The following is a 23,661-nucleotide window of genomic DNA, read 5'->3' on the forward strand; positions in this document are numbered from 1 at the left end:
TCAGATCATTCCCTGCACAGACAAGGCACCTTATAGAACTGTAAACATACTGGTCTGTACTGCATACAGTAACTAGACACTAGGGCCCATATGCAATTAACCTTTTCTCCCGAGTTATCGACTGGGAGATAATTGTCCTATTCTCTATAAAAAAAAATAACTTTTAAGCATTTTACAATTGAGAATGTACCCAAATATTGATGAAAAGGTGCTATCAAAAATAATTTTTCCCATTTTCTCGCTTGCTGGTGGTTTAAATGGTATTTTATAACAAGGTGTGAAAATATCACCTAGGAGAAAATTTAGGAGAAAAAGTGAATTGCATATGGGCCCAGGTGTCATTTTGGCAATGCATGATATAAAATTACACCAAGCATAGGACAAGATCATATAGGCAGGACCGACAGTTTTCCTTCTTTCATGAATCTCATTCAATATTTTCTTCCCCATTCCAAACAATCAATATGCAGTCTTCAGACACACTATTTACAATATAAGAACAACGCACACGCACAAATGAGCAGCTTATTGCTGACATACCGGTCTTCTGATAAAGAATAATGTTATCGCTCCAATAATAGGGACATCTCCAATCAGCGGTTCTAAGATGACACGAAGCATTCCATGTAGCTGATAAAGAAATGACAGGTGTAATAGTCAGATGCAATGAAAGTACAGCATAAAACAGATGACAATTAAGGCTCATACACACATCAGACCATAGTCTTTTGAAAATGAAAGATCACAGACCAATTTTACCCCCTTCCATGTAGTATGAGAGCCATACCTACACAGTCTATTCTATTGAGCTGAACTCCCCATCAGATAGAAATCTTTGCAAGATGCTGCACACAAAGATGCTGTAGACATTCAAAAGATCAGTATCTGCAAAAAATCTGTTCCTGCAAAAGATCAGTTCCTGCAAATTGCATTCATAGTCTATGATATCTGCAGATCATCATACACACCTTGTTTAACAGACATTCATCTGCAGATCCACCAGGATGGATTTTCAGATCTGCAGATGATTGTCTGATCTGCAGATGAATGTCAGTTAAACAAGGTGTGTATGATGATCTGCAGATATCAGACTATGAATGCAATTTGCAGGAACAGATATTTGGCAGGAACAGATCTTTTGCAGATACTGATCTTTTGTGTCTGTACAGCATCTGTGTTGCAGCATCTTGCAAACATTTTTTTCTGATGGGGGAGTTCAGCTCCATAGAAAAGACTGTGAAGGTATGGCTCTCATACTACATGGAAGGGGGGAAAAATTGGTCTGTGATCTTTCATTTTCAAAAGACTATGGTCTGATGTGTGTATGTGGCCTTAGTCAAGGTGTTTGTATTTGTTTTCAGAGTGATGTTAACCGTTTTCCTGCCAGACGATTTGTCCTACTCGTGAACATCTAGTGGCAAGCAGTTTTTAGACATTTTGCACTCATTAGGTTTACTCAGCAATTTTGACAAGAAAACCTGCATGAAATAAGACATATTATACACTCACCTAAAGGATTATTAGGAACACCTGTTCAATTTCTCATTAACGCAATTATCTAATCAACCAATCACATGGCAGTTGCTTCAATGCATTTAGGGGTGTGGTTCTGGTCAAGACAATCTCCTGAACTCCAAACTGAATGTCAGAATGGGAAAGAAAGGGGATTTAAGCAATTCTGAGCATTTCACAATCTGCTCAGTTACTGAAATTTTCACGCACAACCATTTCTAGGGTTTACAATGAATGGTGTGAAAAGGGAAAAACATCCAGTATGCGGCAGTCCTGTGGGCGAAAATAACTTGTTGATGCCAGAGGTCAGAGGAGAATGGGCCGACTGATTCAAGCTGATAGAAGAGCAACGTTGATTGAAATAACCACTCGTTACAACCGAGGTATGCAGCAATGCATTTATGAAGCCACACCACGCGCAACCTTGAGGCAGATGGACTACAACAGCAGAAGACCCCCACCGGGTACCACTCATCTCCACTACAAATAGGAAAAAGAGGCTACAATTTGCACGAGCTCACCAAAATTCAACAGTTGAAGATTGGAAAAATGTTGCCTGGTCTGAGGAGTCTTGATAGAGTCAGAATCTGGCGTCGACAGAATGAAAACATGGATCCATCATGCCTTGTTACCACTGTGCAGGCTGGTGGTGGAGGTGTAATGGTGTGGGGGATGTTTTCTTGGCACACTTTAGGCTCCTCAGTGCCAATTGGGCATCGTTTAAATGCCACAGGCTACCTGAGCATTGTTTCTGACCATGTCCATCCCTTCATGACCACCATGTACCCATCCTCTGATGGCTACTTCCAGCATACTGCACCATGTCACAAAGCTCGAATCATTTCAAATTGGTTTCTTGAACATGACAATGAGTTCACTGTACTAAAATGGCCCCCACAGTCACCAGATCTCAACCCAATAGAGCATCTTTGGGATGTGATGGAACGGGAGCTTTATGCCCTGGATGTGCATCACACAAATCTCCATCAACTGCAAGATGCTATCCTATCAATATGGGCCAACATTTCTAAAGAATGATTTCAGCACCTTGTTGAATCAATGCCACGTAGAATTAAGGCAGTTCTGAAGGCGAAAGGGGGTCAAACTCCATATTAGTATGGTGTTCCTAATAATCCTTTAGGTGAGTGTATATTGTAATGAATTGGGTTTGAACACTGAAATATGTTAAAATAAAGGAGAAATAAAAAATAAAATACTATTCTGTTTGTAAAAGCCCCGATTTTGCTGAATCCAATGATACCAGATGTTCTGGTACCACTTTTCCTGTTCTGGAATAGGTGTGCCAGTACATGTAGCCAGATATAGGTGCAGGCAGTATAGGTATCCTGGAATAGGTGCTCCAGTACAGGTAGCCAGATATAGGTGCAGCATGTATAGGTAATCAGGAATAGATGCTCCCAGTACAAGTGGGGGGGTATCCGTGCAGCCAGTATAGGTAGCCAGGTATAGATGCCACCAGTACAAGTAGCCAGATATAGGTGCAGCCAGTATAGATAGCCAGGAATAGGTGCCCCAGTACAGGTAACCGGTATAGGTGCCCCAGTATAGGTATCAGGTATATAGCTAGTAGGTGTAGGTACCCCCAGTATATTCAGTAGGAATAGGTAAGCAGGTATGGTTGCCCCAGCATAGGTAATAGCTCAATGAGCCCCCAGTATAGGTAGCAGGTACAGGTTGCAATTACTCACCCGATCGCTCGCTCCATGTGGAGTGTTCCCCGCTGGCTGCCCGATCCTGTAAGATGTGTATGTAATAACACGTCATACAGGAAATAGGAAGCAGAGAGGACGCAGCTGCCGGCGGGGTACATGCGGCATGGAGTGAGCGATTGGGTGAGTTATTACAACCCGGCCATTGCTCCAGCCACACAGGAAGGCATAGGAGGGGGGCCTACATGGAGGTAGGAATGATGTCGGTCACCCTCCCCGTTGCTTCCTGGGGAGACAATTTTCCTAGAACGTACGTTATTGGCAGTTAAAGCCCTTCCCAGCCAACACGTACCTGGGTACTTGCTTGGCAGGGAAACAATTAAAAAAGGCAAACAAAGAAGCCATGATCTGTAATCAGACTGCCATTTCTTTATAATTAGGTATATTCTGAATTTGAAGCAAATGTCTACAAGAAGTATAATTTTTTAATTGCAGCTGATTAATATCCCCTGTCTAGTCCAGTCATAAAGCCTGGTACACACATCCAATTTTTATGGGCCAATGATTTGCCAATATTACCACTTGCTATATGTATGAACGCTTACCTGTACAATCTGTTCAGAGTATTCAAATCGGTTGGCCCTCATACTACGGTAGAGGTGGCAATATGAGGCTTTACCTACAGAATCTGCTCATAGTATTCAATATTTGTTGACTCTCATACTACATGGAGATTGTAAAATTGGTCAATGGTTGGCCGATCATATTTGAAAGTGTGTACCAGGCCTTACTCAGCGCTCCACTCACCTGCACACCCTTCACTCCTGCTTTACAGAAATACTTTTTCACTTCCACGTCTATTTCCACATCTCCAACGTAGCTGTGTAGAGAAATGGAGAGAAAACATCTAGAGAACCGTGATTTTATTAACATTCATTTGGAAAGACCAAAAAAATAGACATTTTAACCACTTTGTCGCCATACATTGTGATAGGGACATAATTTAAACGGAGAAATAACAGGGACAAATGGGCAAATACAATACGTGGGTTTTAATTATGGAGGCATGTGTTATTTTAAAACTATAATGGCCGAAAATTGAGAAATAATGAATTTTTTCTTTTTTTTTTTTCTTATTCCTACTGTTAAATGCATTTACAGTAAGGTAGCTCTTAGCAAAATGTACCACCCAAAGAAAGCCTAATTGGTGGCGGAACAAACAAGATATAGATCAGTTAATTGTGATAAGTAGTGATAAAGTTATAGGATAAGGAATCGGAGGTGAACATTGCTCGGATGCATAAAGTGAAAACGACAGAGGGCTTAAGTGGTAAAGTGGTTGTGTGAATGTGGTTTACTGTTAGGAGAAATATGCTTTTCTCAGCTCTTTGTTTATAATAGAAGTCCAGCGCACATCTTCACATAAGAACTGATAACTAATCAAAGTCCAAACCAAATGCTAGTGCTTCAATCTTCTGATTATCCACCACCAGAGATCAACAATATAAAACACACTCACCAGACACAGTGCGACCACTGTTAGACTGGTCAGTCAGCGCCCACCTCCAGGGTACCCCAGTACTTCAGGTCCTGGTCTCTTTATGCTTTCATTTCATGTCCAGGTGTACATGCCCAATTAGTGTTCTCTATTGGTGGCTATCTCCTAATTCCTATTGGTCACCAATCACCGCTCTCTGATTGGTCCCTACTCCTTTACCTTGGAGGGCCCCCCCACAGAGAAATATGCCATTCTGGAATCAGAATGTTTTTTTCCCCTGCAGAGGATTCCAGGCCTGTGAGGAAAGTAATGGCATTAGAAAAACAGAGGTGACCTCTTTTAGTAATGGGCGGCAGTTTAAAATCATGCAAAATATAACATGCAAAAGTGTGGGGGTGGTATATATGTTGTGGTGCAGTTGTGGAAAACAATATATTGGGAGGACAACAAGAACATTGAAGGCTAGGGTCCAGGAACATATTAGAAATGTGAAAAGAGGATTTATTGGACACAGCGTATCAGAGCATTTTGGTAAATATCACAGCTGTGATCCAAAACATTTATTTTTTTGTGGACTTGAAAAAATGAGGTATAATTGGAGAGGCTGCCATAAGGTCGGGCAGATATCGATGAGAGAGACTAAGTGGATCTATGGTATGGGATGTATGAAACCGGGAGGTCACAATATAGAACTGGACCTCAACTGTTTCATTGCAGATAATTAGTGTCTATGAACAGCTTGGCAGCATATGTCTGGGGGTAAGATGGAGTGAATACAGTGAAAAAAGTGACCTGAATGGGGATTGAATACAATGTTGTTATGTGGGACCTGCTGAGATGTGAAAAAATGGGTAATATTACCACCAATAGACATTTGACTAATATGGTACTATGAATGTGATTATGTGTAAGTGATATGTTGGTAATTTTCCTTTTTGTATATGATTTTTCAACTGTGTAAACAGGCTTTCCCCTGTACGTACGTAATCATAGAGCGACGGAAAATCAAACCTGGGTGTTGTAGTTGGGGGAATGGCCAATAGCAATAAAGAAGATACGTGATGCTGAGCGGATCAGTGGTGTGACGGGTGGAGGGGGGGGCGTGTACGCATATAGATTAGCCACATCTGAGGCGGACGAAGGGGCGTGTATGCATGCTGAGCAAGCGCTGTCCGCATAGTGAGAAGCCGTCTTCAAGGTAAAGGAGTAGGGACCAATCAGAGAGCGGTGATTGGTGACCAATAGGAATTAGAAGATAGCCACCAATAGAGTACAGCAAAGATTTAAATATCCTGGTAAGGCGTCCAATCCCCATGCTCCTGATGAGTCACGAGGGAGTGACGAAACTAGTCGAGCGGGGAATTGGACGGACTAGGAACTAAGCAGCGGCGGTGTGGAACGCCGGAGCGTGGAATCCTCATTTAGCCTGACTTGGCAACGGGGGAGAGCCCGTAATAAAACTCTGTGCCCTCTATACTACAAATGACATGTGAGTGGAATATTTTAATAAAGTTTTAGAGATTTTAAACGGTATCATGCTATGAGAAGCTTCTGTTTGAGGTACTGGAAATGCACTAATTGGGCATGTACACCTGGACATGAAATGAAAGCATAAAGAGACCAGGACCTGAAGTACTGGGGAACCCTGGAGGTGGGCGCTGACTGACCAGTCTAACAGTGGTCGCACTGTGTCTGGTGAGTGTGTTTTATATTGGTGATCTCTGGTGGTGGATAATCAAAAGATTGAAGCACTAGCATTTGGTTTGGACCTTGATTAGTTATCAGTTCTTATGTGAAGATGTGCGCTGGACTTCTATTATAAACAATTTGTGGAGTATTGCTGTACTCAGGTGTAAGCGCACTCTGTTGTCAGTCAATGTGATTGTTAGCCTGAGTGCTTTGAATACTCAACAAACATTTTCTCAGCTCTGGTCTCTGAAATCAGTACTTTTACATGCATCAGTGGGCCGGATTTCTGCTCACTCTGATACCTGCAGTAATTCCATTTAACTAAAGCAGTAAAAAAAAAAAAAAAAAAAAAAAAAAAAAAAAAAAAAAAAGAGGGTAGCTAAATTATAGGGAGTCTGAAGCCTAATTTAAAAAAAATAAAATAATCAAAATCAGATATTTACCTAAGGAGTGGGAAGGCTCTGGGTCTTCTAGAGACTTCCCATTCTCCACATTCCCCCCGCATGGTCCCCCATTAGCAGTTGTGGGCTGCTCTTTTCCGGGTTTGGCTGGCTTCAGCAATCTCCGGAAGCAATTGGGCTTCCACGGGCTGCTCCGTACTGCACATGGGAGCACACTCTCACGCACTTGCGCATATAATTTATTCATAATCATTGCATATGTGTGTTATAAGGTTAGAATGGAGATGGGAGGGTGCTGATAACATCTGTTTCGAGAGACTGCAGGCAGAGGGCGAATTTTCAATGGTGTGTATTCGCTAACCGCCATTAAAGGTTACATGCATATGTAAAGTCTACTGAGCTGTACACAAACTAATGCTAAAAGCATAACTCACATTATACCCACATCTATATTGTTTGCATTATGTGCATTGAAAGCACATTACGTAGCATGCGATATGTAATTTTGCTTTATGCCCGATGCACGTCCACTTTGTGCAATGTTTTGTTTTATAAAAAATAGGCTTCTGATTTTCTGTATATTGTGTAGAATAGATTATAATTTGCTGTGCACATGTTCTGCACATAAATCTTTTTACACTGTAAATTTTTTACTACCTGGACTTCCTGTGTCAGATACTGCTTGACGGAACTAAACAGCATTCTGTGTTCTGCCTAGACTCCTCCCCTTATTTATCCTCACCCACAGGAGGTAGTTAGAAAGGAGTTGGGCTGGGCATCTCCCTGACTTTTCCTGTGAACACAGTTCAGACCCTGCCTACAGGAATGAGCAGAGAGGGGAGAATGGCGCGGTCAGAAGAGGGCTCTGAGCAGAGTGAGAACCCCCCTCTGCTAGCAACTCTGTACTTTATGCACAGACCTCTAGGTCATGTGATTACACTTTCTAAAGAAAGTTCCCTGGAACAGATGCATTAATACGTTTACTAAGAATGAAAAACCAGCAGAGCGATCTAGGGTTTTAGTATTTGTAAAGGAGTTAAAATTCTAATGAAAAGGTGTTTGGTGTAAGTTTTACATGGCCTTTACAAAGAGAGAGAAAATAATTCACTTGCCTGATATTTAGGTCCAGTATAATTTGTTTCTTGTCCATTTCTGTATGAGCTTTAACACCGATCACTTTGGGAGCCTGGCAAAATAAATGGCAAAACCGATGAGGACAGGTAAATCCTAAAAGTGTAAAATAGTTTTCCTAAATCACGGCCACCTGCTATACCTACTATTGGGTGCTACTTGTGGCTGCTGATCCTCCAATGCGAAGAGCTGGTATCTGATGAGACACTTCACTCTTAGAATTTTAGGATATTCTTGTAACATGTGTAAAAGCTCCTGTAACCTAGACAGCAAAATCCCCAACAAGGTTCAGTGACTGCTAATGGACGTTATAATTTTATTGCAAAACTGACTGTGAATGGCTCCTAATTTATAAATAGGAGCCGTTTACACTTGTCAATATGCAACAGATCGGTGGAATCCGTTGCGGTAAGCAGGCCACACTTCTGTGCAGTCCTCCATAATCCCGGGCAGGTGGATGCATTCCCCATATAGCCTAGGCTGGTGACGCTTCTGCTTTCATAGAAGCTCAGATTAACTTTGTGTAATTGTATTGCTTACTCACTACCTCTATTGCTTACCTCTATTGAGTGTCTTACCTTGTCCCCCATGCTGATCTTTGTGAAATAGAAAGTGGACAGGTGAGTATTACATGAACGGATTGTAGGTGCTATGGTGTCAGTCAGCATCTTCTCCAGGTACTGGCCAATGAATGGCCACATCTGGGCCAGCAGCTGAAAGGAAATTGTGTTCATCAGTCATATAAACTACATACAATACATTCTTCCTCACAAGCAGCAATGTGTCTCTTACATGACTGAGGTGATTAGACTGATATGGAAACTGTCTATTTCAAAATGCTGCAAGAATAAGCACAATTCATTTTTGGGATTCTAGTCTGTTTAGAGCTACTTTGAAAAAGAGGTTTTATGCCAATCCATTGAGTTTAAAGATGAATTCCAGAGTTCTTCCCCACTCCTCCCATCCCTGGACTACCAGGTGGCATTCCATACTCTTGGTGTCTGTGCCACGCCTCCTTCCATAATGCAATGAGAGCGACATTAAAACAGGAAGCAGAACTGATCTTCCACTGGCAGGAAAAGAAGGTAATTGGTGATCTGACTGCACTTTCTGAAAACTCATGATAAGAAAAATACTGTTACAACACTGTATGGGACTTCATAAAGAGTGGTGACTGGTTAACTTACTGCTCTATCTTGCAGCTACCCAAGGACACTGGGGGAGGGAAGTGTGGCCCTGGTGCATTATGGGAGGGGGCTTGCTTACACTGCTGTGTATTGAGTTTACTTTGCTGTATATAATGTGTCCTGTCTCCTAATAAATTCCAGTATGTGCCAAATCTAATTTCGGGCACGACCCAGTCATGCTGGGGGAATATAAATGGATTTGGATATGCACGCATTCTGTAGAACAATGTAGTTTAAAAGACATTGTATAAATGTGGCCGACTGCACAATATCTGCCCAACAGACATCTAAGTTGATCTGGCAGTTGGATCAGGAAGATATCAGTCGCTAATCGTTCAGATGCATTTATTGCACCGACTTTGTCACTCGATATGGCGAAATCTGTCATTTGGACATTTCCCACAACATTTGTATAGTCCTGTGTAGATGTGCTTCAGCCCAGGGGAGCATTACACGGGGGGAAACCACCTTGTCAAATTTCACTTCACAGCTGTACTTCAGGGATTCTAGCAGTGACCACCACTTTGACACACCACTCATCTGTATTTTGAAGACAAGGGCCCATATGCAATTAACTTTTTAACCTGAGTTTTCTCCTAGGAGATAATTTTTCAGCTTCTTTTAAAAGTAACTTTTCAGCATTTTGTAATCGAAAAAATACCAAAAGTACGTTGAAAATTACTATCCGCCTCTGGGGAACACTTACCTCGGGAGGGGAAAGCCTCATGGTCCCAATGAGGGGCTTCTCCGTCCTCTGTAGCTTGGGGGAATCCAGGGCTGGCTCCCCCGAAACCACCTTGACAAAGCTGACAAGCGGCAGACAATATTTACCTACCGCGATCCTGCACAGGCGCAGTAGCGGCTCTCCATTCGGCTAAGGCGGAAATAGCCAAGCCCGATCGATCCGCTCTACAGCTCAGGCGCAAAGGACTTGAGCCAGCACAGTACAGTGGATACGCTTGCTCGACTATTTTCGCCTTACACGAATAAAAAGCCGCTAGTGCGTCTGCGCAGGATCGCGGTAGGGACAAAGCGATGGATTGCCAGGACACCGGAGGAAGCCTCATTAGGATCCACAGGCTTCCCACTCCCAAGGTAAGTATCCCTCTGGCTCCCCCTCCCGAGGCAGGTCCCCCAGTGAGGGTTTTATGTTACAGGTATTCTTTAAGTATTTTCTTGCTTGCTGCTTTAAAACAGATTTTATGACAAGACTTGAATAGATCACCTAGGAGAAAACTCAAGAGAAAGTGAATTGCATATGGGCCAAGGACTTCAATGCTCTCAGAATTATGCAGCACAGCTGAAATCTCAACCTGATAAATGAGTCAGTTAAACCAACAATCCATCTGCAAACATAGGCAATCTACTGCATATCATAGGCATATATAGTAATCAGTGAACAATTATTTGAGAACTACATTTTTAAAGCAACATTATATAAATTCCTACCTTGTTCAGCCATTCCGCTTTCTCTATATCTGGGAAGGTGACCTGCGGGAATATAAGGAGACAATGTAATTAGACTGATTGCACCACATGTGTAAGAGGCGGATAATACAACTTCAGTCACAAGGAAAAAAACATTGATTTTCATTCAGGAGCTGTAGAATACCGCCTACGTAACAAATCATCTATAACCTTCATAAAGCCAAGGCAGCACCAATCACATTGTGAGGGCATATCCAACACACCCAGCATCTGCTGCACATGTCATCTCTCTAACAACAGCTGTTATCTGGTTGTACAGTTCAATAAATGTTGCTGATACAGTACACAATGCTGCCACACAGGATATGAGCTCTCCATCAGTTTAATAGTTCAATCAAAGCAACTGAAAAAGATAAGTCATGATAGATCGTAACTTTTGCACCAATCAACAAACAATCTGGGTTTCTGGAGAGAAACAACTGATTAAAAAAGATCTTTTCTCAATGATGAAGACAATTCTGCATTACATTTTACAATCCATTGAATAACACGGTCAAATCAATTCTTCACTTATAGGGCCCAATTCAATTTTCTTTTTCTCTTAAGTTTTCACCAAGGAGATAATTTTTCATCTTCTGTTTAAAATAACTTTTCAGCACTCTGCAACTGAAAAAGTACCAGAAGGTAGGTATAAAAGTACTATTAGGGTGGCTATACACTTATGCTAGGTACACACTATGAGATTTTCTGGCAGATTTACGGTCAGATCGATTTCCAACATGTCCGATCTGATTTCCGATCCAATCGATTTCCGACCGGTTTCCATTAACTTCAATAGGAAATTGATCGGAAAATGCTTGGAAATAGATCGGAAATGTTGGAAATAATCGATCTGACAGTAAATTTGCCAGAAAATCTCATAGTGTGTACCTAGCATTATAGATTAGCAGCAGATTCGACCATCAGATAGATTTCTGTCAGATGCCCGTCAGGTTGAACTGATGTGTGGTAGATCTGATGTGTGTCGCACAGTAGGAACAGATTTCCAATAGATTTCAGAATTCAATCGATCAAAATTGGCCAGAAATTGATCGATCTGCCGATCAATCATGCTTTCTGCTGCATCGATTTCTGCTGCACCGAAGGATAGACTCGACCAGTGTATGGGCCCTTTTAAAATTATTCTGAATATTTGCTATCCTAGTGGCCTAAAATGCATTTTATTGATAAGAAGTGATGATATCACCTAGGAGAAAAAGTGAATTGGATCGGGCCCATAGAATCAGATTGGATTGTGCATTGCCACATTACAGGGCCGTGGCTGTCACAGACACATAGCTAGCCTGCAGGCTGTTCCTAGCCTGAGGGGGCGGATGGCCGACAGCAGCACAGGTGTGACGGTACACGACCGGCAGGGGGAGTGGGGAGAACAATGCGCTCGGCTGTCACCAGGCGGATTTAATGAGACAGATTGGATGCAAATGGAATTTTCTGTTCAAGTGGGTCCTTATACCACTAGAGCTAAATACACACGCTGGAGGAAACTCAGCTGATGCAGCCATTAAGGACCATGTTGGCTTAGAATCTAGGGTGTGTACAGGAGATCCTTGACATCGCCTATAGATATGGCATGCTGGTTCTTTAATGAAGCCCAACCAACCCCCCAAGCGCATTGCTTCCCTCCCTGCTCTGCTCGCTGAAAGGTGCTCCATTGGAGGGGAAGTGTCGCATACAGTGAAGCATACAGTCAATAAAAAGTATGCATTACTGCCACTGTAAACACGCGCACTATGCGGTAATATACTGCATTGGGATACTTTAGTCCATTGCATTGCACTCTGAACGTCGCATAGACTTACAATTGCAGTGCAATTTTGTGCATATAAATGTCTCTATTACATCCCACTGCAACGACCCACAGTGAACTTAGCCTAACAGTTCATCCTTGTTAAAGAGGAGCGGTCAGCCATACTATCGCAGAAAAAACAACAACACATATATAAGTAGAAAAATACTTGCTCTACTTACATAACATATGTATTGCACTGTCCACGTTTTGATTTAAGTGGTTTTTCTACAGAAAAAAAAAAAATCCTCAGCATTTCTCATTTTAACTGTGGCTATTTTGAAGCCAATCCTGATGTAATTTCCTCCCTTAGGGCCCGTTTCCACTTGTGCGAATCTGCATGGGTTTCCTGCATGCAGATTCGCATAGACAATACAAGTGGATGGGACTGTTTCCACTTGTCAGGATTTCGGAGCGTTTTTCTGTGCAGAAAAAATCTGCACGGCAGAGCCATCAGAATTCGCATACCGCTATGCGATTCGCATACAATGTATTTAATAGGGAATTCGCATGCGGTTTTGGTATGCGAATTTTCATGCAAATTCGAATCAATGGAAAAGCACACAGGCACTGCCATGGTTAAATTCGCATACATCATCATCCGTGTGAATTCGCATGAAAATTCGCATACACCCACTTGCAAATTTTTACCGTGGCGATTTGCACCGCACAAGTGGAAACAGGCCCTCCCTCTCCTCTGCCTGATTTGTCCACCCTTCACTATAGAAAATGCATTGTCTCAGCATGAGAAATGTTGGCCAATCAGAGAGGAACAGAGATGTGGGAGGAAAAAACAGGAGGGAAAGAGGCTTCAACTAATCTGGCTGCATTAGTTAAGTCTGAGGGGGAGTAGAGAAGCAAAAAAAGACAACCCAGCATGCCCTGCAACCTTTTTTGTCTACCAAATTTTGGCTGTACCAAATAAGAGTCAGGTAAACTGGGGAATGATCATTTATCAAACCAGAAAAGTAATAGTGATTTTAACTTTTGGATTGCCTGGTTAACATCCTTATTACATGTTTACCAGATAAAAAGAAATAATTTATTTTTTATTTTATGCCCGACAGTTACACTTAAAAAAAAAAAAAAAGTAGGATTGTATCCATTTTTCCCCTGGGAAAGCAGTGTACTAAAGAATAGAATACCTCTGGCTGTAGTGCATGTTTTGTGGTATTTATTCCCTAATATCAGCTTCCGCTTGTTTATTTGGTTCTACAATGTGACTATATCTTGTGCTGATGATAGCATCAGTGAGTCAGGAAACTGAGGCTACTTGTATAAAAGCGGAAGGGCAGAGGTGCTGCGCTGCAGAGAAACTAACCAAACTGACATGATCAAATATGTGATGATTATCATCGGAGAAGCAAAAAAATGCTCTTTAAAGGGTCAGTCCGAATAAAAGACTAATAATTTGATAGATTGGAGAATACATTTGCATTAAAAACCTACATGGGACTACAGAAGACCATGCTGAATGGCAGTGCTAGCAGACACAGCTCAGGTGCAAGCTGCCTACAGACAGATGAAAGACGCAAGATGTCTGCAGCTCCTTCCTGAGATATTCTGTCCGAGACTCAACTCTGAAATTTCCTTCCTAGCGATCACTAAGGTGCAATAGGAGGTAAAACCCCCAGTTCAGCCTCCTACCTTTTTAATGTACACGAATGGTAAATTTGCATTAATTATCAATGCCCTAAGTGGTTTAACTTCTTGTTGAGATGACAATGTAAATTGATTGGCGAGATGGACTGTCCTGTCCTCACTAGAGATGATTAGTACAAATTTGGTTAAACTTGTATGTTGACTTTTGTTGAATAAAAACATAGGGGTCAGGAAAAAAAAACAAATGGAAAGTGTATGCACCAATAAATACTCTTAAATCACTATAATTTAAATATAAAAATACAAAACAAAAAAAAACTTTATTAATCAAACATGTAACATATAGGGCTCGTTTCCACTATAGCGAATCCGCATGCGGGCACTGCATGCGGATTCGCATAGTCAATGTAAGTGGATGGGGCTGTTTCCACTTGTGCGGCGGCAGGAGCTTTTTTCGGTGCGGCAGAAATCTGCACGGCAGAGCCGTCAGATTTCGCGTGCGGGAGGAATGCGGGCGAATCGCCGCTAATGCATTTAATAGGGAAATCGCATGCGGCTTTGTCATGCGGATTTCCCCGCGATTTCGCATGGTTTGCTATAGAGCTGCACTCAGGCAGTGACATGGTTAAATTCGCCTGGCTCCTTGCCATGCGAAATCGCATGCGAAATCGCGGCTAAATCCGCATGCAGAAACGCACCGCAACAGTGGAAACGAGCCTATACAGGGATTTAAAATGCTAAGATCCCCAAAGGAACAAGGGACGGCCGTTCCAACACACAGCATCCACAGCCACAAACACTCCTAACCGATCACCTAGTGTGATCCAGGGCCCAAAGTCGGCTAAATATCAGCTTATGTGATCACTGTTCAGCAAATGGGATAATGATTCAAAGATGCACTAGTCATATAAAGGTAGAAGACCCATAGATGAGGCGTTTCCATCAGCACACAGTAAGCAGTCTAAGGCCTGGAACCCACTGAAATCCGCAAACGCAAAATGCAACCGCTAGCGTTTTGCCTGAGCGGTTTGCAAGCGGATTCATGCGAGTTTTCGGTCGCGTTTTGCAACATTGTATTTTTTTGCTCAGCGGTTGCGTAGCGTTTTGCGTTTTTATCCTGATTGGTCCTGTGAATTATTTTTAATTTTGTTACATTGTGCTGAACCGCAAAACGCTAGCAAAACCGCTCACTTTAGGTTTTGCTGAGCGTTTCAATACTTTACATTGAAGCGCTAACGCTCCCAAAATGCTGCAGGTCCTGCGTTTGCGTTTCTGGGAAACGCAAACGTTCCTGTGGAAGTTGCCCCATCCATTAACATCAGCTGAGCGTTTTGGCAAAACGCTAGCGTATCGCAGCGCTGCCAAAATGCTAAAAAAAAACGCTCTTGTGGGTTCCAGCCCTTAAGCAATGAAGGAATAGACTCAATGTTCAATAAACTCTTTAGTAAACAATTTTTCATTAACTAAAAAAATTAGCATCATATTGATCATCTTTAATTCTCAACCACATGAGGTTGGAGAGAACAGTAGTCAATCTCTATGTGCACAGATCACCTGACTCCACCCACCCTATACAGAGAGTTTAAACTCTGTGGCCAGCCTTGCAGCAGCACAACTGAGTAAAATCTTATCTCCCAGTTTCTGTTCTGCCTGTAAAAAAAAGCATTTAACCCTTTCCACACTCTCAGTGTGTTTATAAGAGGAATAAACAAAAGATCAGGGAGAAATGGTTTCCCAATGCTGGCAAGAAAGGGTAATGAGAGGTACACAGGGGTTTGACAAACATTTGTGGTTAAAGGAACACTATCGATCTACATATATTTTTTCAATTGAGATAAGAATTGTTTGGGAAGTGCTGCTAAGTACTGGTGTATACATTTCACTGGCAACCTCTTTGTTTACTTGTAACAATTGGTGTCAGCACACAGAGTGTATCTGATTATTGATGATCTGCAGAATCACCAATAATACAAGTATAGCTTGACACAGGACACCTAATGTAATGGGAGTGTTTGGTGCAACAGTAAGAAAGGTCATCTCCCGAGGAGCGGGAGATACAGACACTACTGCAGCCAAGGATTCCCTGAAGAGCAGGGAATTGGACTGCGCTGCAGCCAGTGAACACCTGAGGTACAGGTGGCCTCTGACTGTGTAGAAACTAATCTCCTTAAGAGGAGGAGATGGAGATTGTACTGCAGCCAAGGATTCCCTGATGGGCTGGGAATCAGACTGTACTGCAGCCAGTGGACTCCTATAGGTAAAGTCCCCTTACTGGACTGTAAGAAGGACTTCCTGAGGAGCAGGCAGCCTTTACAGCTAATGGACACCTATAGAGTTGGTGTCACAAGGAGTACAGAAAGACTGTTCACCCAAGGGACGAGTGACAGCCAGAAGGGTCATACAAGCCAGGTGGGCAACACACGAGCAGATAAAGTACAGAGACAGAAGACTGATACGGTATCCGGGTACAGGCAAGGTTGGCAACGGGTAGACAGATAGGCAAGGTACCAAATCAGTAAGCAGGAGAGAGGTCAGCAAAGCCAGGGATCATAACAGGTATCAATATAGCACAACCCTAGTCTGAGGTGTGAGGTCCTTGGTCTCAACACCCGGGAACTAGTCTGAAGTATAACAGTACAATAACACAATAGCGCCTAAAGCGGAATCTGGCTAAGTGTGAATTCCCAGTTCCAACTGGTTCTAACACACTGTAAGATCTGACTGAGGTCTGAGTGCTCACACGTGAGTATTCGCAACGGCAGACAACTAGCAACTGACAAGCAAGTCCTATATATACTTACAGCGCTCCGCAGCGCCACCCCAGCCACTCAGCCAATCCAGAGTCCAGCTGGGATCAGCTGATTCCCCTTCTGCTGGCATAAAGGTCCTGTCACCTGGCGCGCGCGTAGCTCTCCATCTATGTGCACTAAAAGGACCAGGCAAACCAGAGACATGTTGCTGCGCGGAAAAGCCTGCCGGCTTGGACGCGGAGACAGCCGCCCTGCCGCTTGCCCGCGCGGCGGCATCTCCGCTATTCATTACATTACTGTTATCAAAATACTTTCAAACGTTACGGACGCTAAAACTGAAGGCAGAATGAGCCATGAGGGGAGGGGAAATTCCCCTCACACTTCTTCAGTTAACCCTGTGTGTAACTGTGTGTGTGCGAGAGAAAGCTTGCAGCTTTTGTCACAGCCAGGGGCGTAACTAGGTCCCACCGGGCCCCCCTGCAGAAATTCTGAGCGGGCCCCCCCTGGGGCAGCGGCAGACACATACCTTCCATGTGCTCCAACGTGGATGTTTCTCCCTCTACTGTCTGTTTATACAGGAAGTCGCGTCAGAGGCTAGAGAGAGGAATGTCCACGCTAGAGCGCACGGAAGGTATGTATCTGCCGCTGCCCGCCGCTGCACAAACAAAACGTATTGATGCTGGAGGGGAGCGCAGAGGGAAGTGTCACCAGATATGAGAGCGGGGACTTGCCACCAGTGAGAGCGGGGACTTGCCACCTTAATTTACAGTTGTGTGTAACTACTTATTTAATATGTATATGTTGCCATACAACAGTAATTTGCACACATTATATAATAACAAGTATACAGTGGAGGAAATAATTATTTGAACCCCTCACTGATTTTGTAAGTTTGTTCAATGACAAAGAAATGAAAAGTCTCAGAACAGTATCATTTCAATAGTAGGTTTATTTTAACAGTGGCAGATAGCACATCAAAAGGAAAATCGAAAAAATAACCTTAAATAAAAGATAGCAACTGATTTGCATTTCATTGAGTGAAATAAGTTTTTGAACCCCTACCAACCATTAAGAGTTCTGGCTCCCACAGAGTGGTTAGACACTTCTACTCAATTAGTCACCCTCATTAAGGACACCTGTCTTAACTAGTCACCTGTATAAAAGACACCTGTCCACAGAATCAATCAATCAAGCAGACTCCAAACTCTCCAACATGGGAAAGACCAAAGAGCTTTCCAAGGATGTCAGAGACAAAATTGTAGACCTGCACAAGGCTGGAATGGGCTACAAAACCATTAGCAAGAAGCTGGGAGAGAAGTTGACAACTGTTGGTGCGATTGTTCGAAAATGGAAGGAGCACAAAATGACCATCAATCGACCTCGCTCTGGGGCTCCACGCAAGATCTCACCTCGTGGGGTGTCAATGATTCTGAGAAAGGTGAAAAAGCATCCTAGAACTACACGGGAGGAGTTAGTGAATGACCTCAAATTAGCAGGGACCACAGTCACCAAGAAAACCATTGGAAACACATTACACCGCAATGGATTAAAATCCTGCAGGGCTCGCAAGGTCCCCCTGCTCAAGAAGGCACATGCGCAGGCCCGTCTGAAGTTTGCCAATGAACACCTGAATGATTCTGTGAGTGACTGGGAGAAGGTGCTGTGGTCTGATGAGACCAAAATAGAGCTCTTTGGCATTAACTCAACTCGATGTGTTTGGAGGAAGAAAAATGCTGCCTATGACCCCCAAAACACAGTCCCCACCGTCAAGCATGGGGGTGGAAACATTTTGCTTTGGGAGTGTTTTTCTGCTAAGGGCACAGGACAACTTAATCGCATTAACGGGAAAATGGACGGAGCCATGTATCGTGAAATCCTGAACGACAACCTCCTTCCCTCTGCCAGGAAACTGAAAATGGGTCGTGGATGGGTGTTCCAGCACGACAATGACCCAAAACATACAGCAAAGGCAACAAAGGAGTGGCTCAAGAAGAAGCACATTAACCACTTGCCGACCGCCCACAGCCCATGGGCGGCGGCAAAGTGGACGCCTAAAGGACCGCAATACGCCTTCAGGCGGCGCGTCCTTTAGGCATGCCGGGGGAGCGATCGCGTCATTGATGACGCGCGCTTCCCCCGGCAACTGGCTCCGCCCACCCGCCGTAACATCCCGCCGGCCATACGGAAGCGCCGGCGGGATGTTAACCCCGCGATCGCCGCTACAAAGTGTATAATACACTTTGTAATGTATACAAAGTGTATTATACAGGCTGCCTCCTGCCCTGGTGATCCCAGTGTCCGAGGGACCACCAGGGAAGGCTGCAGCCACCCTAGTCTGCACCCAAACACACTGATCTGCCCCCCCCCCGCCCACTGATCGCCCACAGCACCCCTCAGACCCCCCCCTGCCCACCCCCCAGACCCCTGTTTGCACCCAATCACCCCCCCTAATAACCCATCAATCACTCCCTGTCACTATCTGTCAACGCTATTTTTTTTTTATCCCCCCCCCCCTGCCCCCTGCCCCCTCCTGATCACCCCCCCACCCCTCAGATTCTCCCCAGACCCCCCCCCCCTGTGTACTGTATGCATCTATCTTCCCTGATAACCTGTCAATCACCCGTCAATCACCCATCAATCACCCATCAATCACCCCCTGTCACTGCCACCCAACAATCAGCCCCTAACCTGCCCCTTGCGGGCAATCTGATCACCCACCCACACCAATAGATCGCCCGCAGATCCGACATCAGATCACCTCCCAAATCCATTGTTTACATCTATTCTCTCCTCTAAACACCCACTAATTACCCATCAATCACCCATCAATCACCCCCTATCACCACCTGTCACTTTTACCTATCAGATCAGACCCTAATCTGCCCCTTGCGGGCACCCAATCACCCGCCAACACGCTCAGATTGCCCTCTGACCCCCCCTTATCAATTCACCAGTGCATTAATTACATCTGTTCTTCCCTGTAATAACCCACTGATCACCTGTCAATCACCTGCCAATCACCTATCACCCATCAATCACCCCCTGTCACCCCCTGTCACTGCCACCCATCAATCAGCCCCTAACCTGCCCCTTGCGGGCAATCTGATCACCCACCCACACCATTAGATCGCCCGCAAACCCGCCGTCAGATTACCTCCCAAATGTATTGTTTACATCTGTTATCTTCTCTAAACACCCACTAATTACCCATCAATCACCCATCAATCACCCCCTATCACCACCTGTCACTGTTACCTATCAGATCAGACCCTAAGCTGCCCCTTGCGGGCACCCAATCACCCGCCCACACGCTCAGATTGCCCTCAGACCCCCCCCCCCCCCCCCTTATCAATTCACCAGTGCATTAATTACATCTGTCCTTCCCTGTAATAACCCACTGATCACCTGTCAGTCACCTGCCAATCACCTATCACCCATCAATCACCCCCTGTCACTGCCACCCAACAATCAGCCCCTAACCCGCCCTTGCGGGCAAACTGATCACCCACCCACACCAATAGATCGCCCGCAGATCCGACATCAGATCACCACCCAAGCGCAGTGTTTCCATCTATTCTCTCCTCTAAACACCCACTAATTACCCATCAATCACCCCCTATCACCACCTGTCACTGTTACCCATCAGATCAGACCCTAATCTGCCCCTTGCGGGCACCCAATCACCCGCCTACACGCTCAGATTGCCCTCAGACCCCCCCTTATCAATTCGCCAGGGCATTATTTACATCTGTCCTTCCCTGTAATAACCCACTGATCACCTGTCAATCACCTATCAATCACCCATCAATCACCCCCTGTCACTGCCACCCATCAATCACCCGCTGTCACTGCCACCCATCAATCAGCCCCTAACCTGCCCCTTGCGGGCAATCTGATCACCCACCCACACCAATAGATCGCCCGCAGATCCGACGTCCGATCACCTCCCAAGTGCAGTGTTCACATCTGTTCTCTACCCTAAACACCCACTAATTACCCATCAATCACCCCCTGTCACTGCTACCTATCAGATTAGACCCCTATCTGCCCCTAGGGCACTCAATCACCCGCCCACACCCTCAGAATGCCCTCAGACCCCAGCCCTGATCACCTCGCCAGTGCATTGCTTGCATCTATTCCCCCCTCTAATCACACCTTGAGACACCCATCAATCACCTCCTGTCACCCCCTAGCACACCTACCCATCAGATCAGGCCCTAATTTGCCCCTTGTGGGCTCCTGATCACTCGGCCAAACCCTCAGATCCCCCTCAGACCCCCTTCCGATCACCTCCCCAGTGCATTGATTGCATCTATTTTCCCCTCTAACCACCCCCTGAGACACCCATCAATCACCTCCTGTCACCCCCCTAGCACTCCTATCCATCAGATCAGGCCCAATACAACCTGTCATCTAAAAGGCCACCCTGCTTATGACTGGTTCCACAAAATTCGCCCCCTCATAGACCACCTGTCATCAAAATTTGCAGATGCTTATACCCCTGAACAGTCATTTTGAGACATTTGGTTTCCAGACTACTCACGGTTTTGGGCCCGTAAAATGCCAGGGCGGTATAGGAACCCCACAAGTGACCCCATTTTAGAAAAAAAGACACCCCAAGGTATTCTGTTAGGTGTATGACGAGTTCATAGAAGATTTTATTTTTTGTCAAAAGTTAGCGGAAATTGATTTTTATTGGGTTTTTTTCACAAAGTGTCATTTTTCACTAACTTGTGACAAAAAATAAAATCTTCTATGAACTCGCCATACACCTAACGGAATACCTTGGGGTGTCTTCTTTCTAAAATGGGGTCACTTGTGGGGTTCCTATACTGCCCTGGCATTTTAGGGGCCCTAAACCGCGAGGAGTAGTCTAGAAAACAAATGCCTCAAAATGACCCGTGAATAGGACGTTGGGCCGCTTAGCGCACCTAGGCTGCAAAAAAGTGTCACACATGTGGTACCGCCGTACTCAGGAAAAGTAGTATAATGTGTTTTGGGGTGTATTTTTACACATACCCATGCTGGGTGGGAGAAATTTCTATGTAAATGGTCAATTGTGTGTAAAACAAATCAAACAATTGTCATTTACAGAGATATTTCTCCCACTTAGCATGAGTATGTGTAAAAATACACCCCAAAACACATTATACTACTTCTCCTGAGTACGGCGGTACCACATGTGTGGCACTTTTTTACACCCTAAGTACGCTAAGGGGCCCAAAGTCCAATGAGTACCTTTAGGATTTCACAGGTCATTTTGCGACATTTGGTTTCAAGACTACTCCTCACGGTTTAGGGCCCCTAAAATGCCAGGGCAGTATAGTAACCCCACAAATGACCCCATTCTAGAAAGAAGACACCCAAAGGTATTCCGTTAGGAGTATGGTGAGTTCATAGAAGATTTTATTTTTTGTCAAAAGTTAGCGGAAAATTGATTTTTATTGTTTTTTTTCACAAAGTGTCATTTTCCACTAACTTGTGACAAAAAATAAAATCTTCTATGAACTCACCATACTCCTAACGGAATACCTTGGGGTGTCTTCTTTCTAAAATGGGGTCATTTGTGGGGTTCCTATACTGAACTGGCATTTTAGGGGCCCTAAACCGTGAGGAGTAGTCTGGAAATCAAATTTCGCAAAATGACCTGTGAAATCCTAAAGGTACTCATTGGACTTTGGGCCCTTTAGCGCAGTTAGGGTGCAAAAAAGTGCCACACATGTGGTATTGCCATACTCGGGAGAAGTAATACAATGTGTTTTGGGGTGTATTTTTACACATACTCATGCTGGGTGGGAGAAATACCTCTGTAAATGACAATCTTTTGATTTTTTTACACACAATTGTCCATTTACAGAGTTATTTCTCCCACCCAGCATGGGTATGTGTAAAAATACACCCCAAAACTCATTGTACTACTTCTCCCGAGTACGGCGATACCACATGTGTGGCACTTTTTTGCACCCTAACTGCGCTAAAGGGCCCAAAGTCCAATGAGTACCTTTAGGATTTCACAGGTCATTTTGCGGAATTTGATTTCCAGACTACTCCTCACGGTTTAGGGCCCCTAAAATGCCAGGGCAGTATAGGAACCCCACAAATGACCCCATTTTAGAAAGAAGACACCCCAAGGTATTCCATTAGTAGTATGGTGAGTTTATAGAAGATTTTATTTTTTGTCACAAGTTAGTGGAAAATGACACTTTGTGAAAAAACAATAAAAATCAATTTTCCGCTAACTTTTGACAAAAAATAAAATCTTCTATGAACTCACCATACTCCTAACGGAATACCTTGGGGTGTCTTCTTTCTAAAATGGGGTCATTTGTGGGGTTCCTATACTGCCCTGGCATTTTAGGGGCCCTAAACCGTGAGGAGTAGTCTGGAAATCAAATTCCGCAAAATGACTTGTGAAATCCTAAAGGTACTCATTGGACTTTGGGCCCTTTAGCGCAGTTAGGGTGCAAAAAAGTGCCACACGTGGTATCGCCGTACTCGGGAGAAGTAGTACAATGTGTTTTGGGGTGTATTTTTACACATACCCATGCTGGGTGGGAGAAATAACTCTGTAAATGGACAATTGTGTGTAAAAAAAATGAAAAAATTGTCATTTACAGAGATATTTCTCCCACCCAGCATGGGTATGTGTAAAAATACACCCCAAAACACATTCTACTACTTCTCTTGAGTACGGCAATACCACATGTGTGGCACTTTTTTGCAGCCTAACTGCGCTAAGGGGCCCAAAGTCCAATGAGCACCTTTAGGCTTTACAGGGGTGCTTACAAATTAGCACCCCCCAAAATGCGAGGACAGTAAACACACCCCACAAATGACCCCATTTTGGAAAGTAGACACTTCAAGGTATTCAGAGAGGGGCATGGTGAGTCCGTGGCAGATTTCATTTTTTTTTTGTCGCAAGTTAGAAGAAATGGATTCTTTTTTTT

General features: G+C 44.0%; 1 protein-coding gene across 1 annotated transcript in view; it reads right to left on the reverse strand.

The window, feature by feature from the left end:
- The window catches only part of ESYT1 (extended synaptotagmin 1), a 165,761-nt gene that overhangs the window by 87,029 nt on the left and 55,071 nt on the right, over positions 1 to 23,661 (reverse strand). The window contains exons 3-7 of the mRNA XM_068267626.1: positions 10,538 to 10,579; positions 8,480 to 8,614; positions 7,883 to 7,956; positions 3,990 to 4,062; positions 541 to 630 (exon numbers count right to left, since the gene is read on the reverse strand). Coding sequence (XP_068123727.1) covers positions 541 to 630; positions 3,990 to 4,062; positions 7,883 to 7,956; positions 8,480 to 8,614; positions 10,538 to 10,579 — 414 coding nt within the window. The remainder of the gene's footprint in view (positions 1 to 540; positions 631 to 3,989; positions 4,063 to 7,882; positions 7,957 to 8,479; positions 8,615 to 10,537; positions 10,580 to 23,661) is intronic.

This window comes from Hyperolius riggenbachi, chromosome 2 (genome assembly GCF_040937935.1).
Source record: "Hyperolius riggenbachi isolate aHypRig1 chromosome 2, aHypRig1.pri, whole genome shotgun sequence".
Taxonomy (NCBI): domain Eukaryota; kingdom Metazoa; phylum Chordata; class Amphibia; order Anura; family Hyperoliidae; genus Hyperolius; species Hyperolius riggenbachi.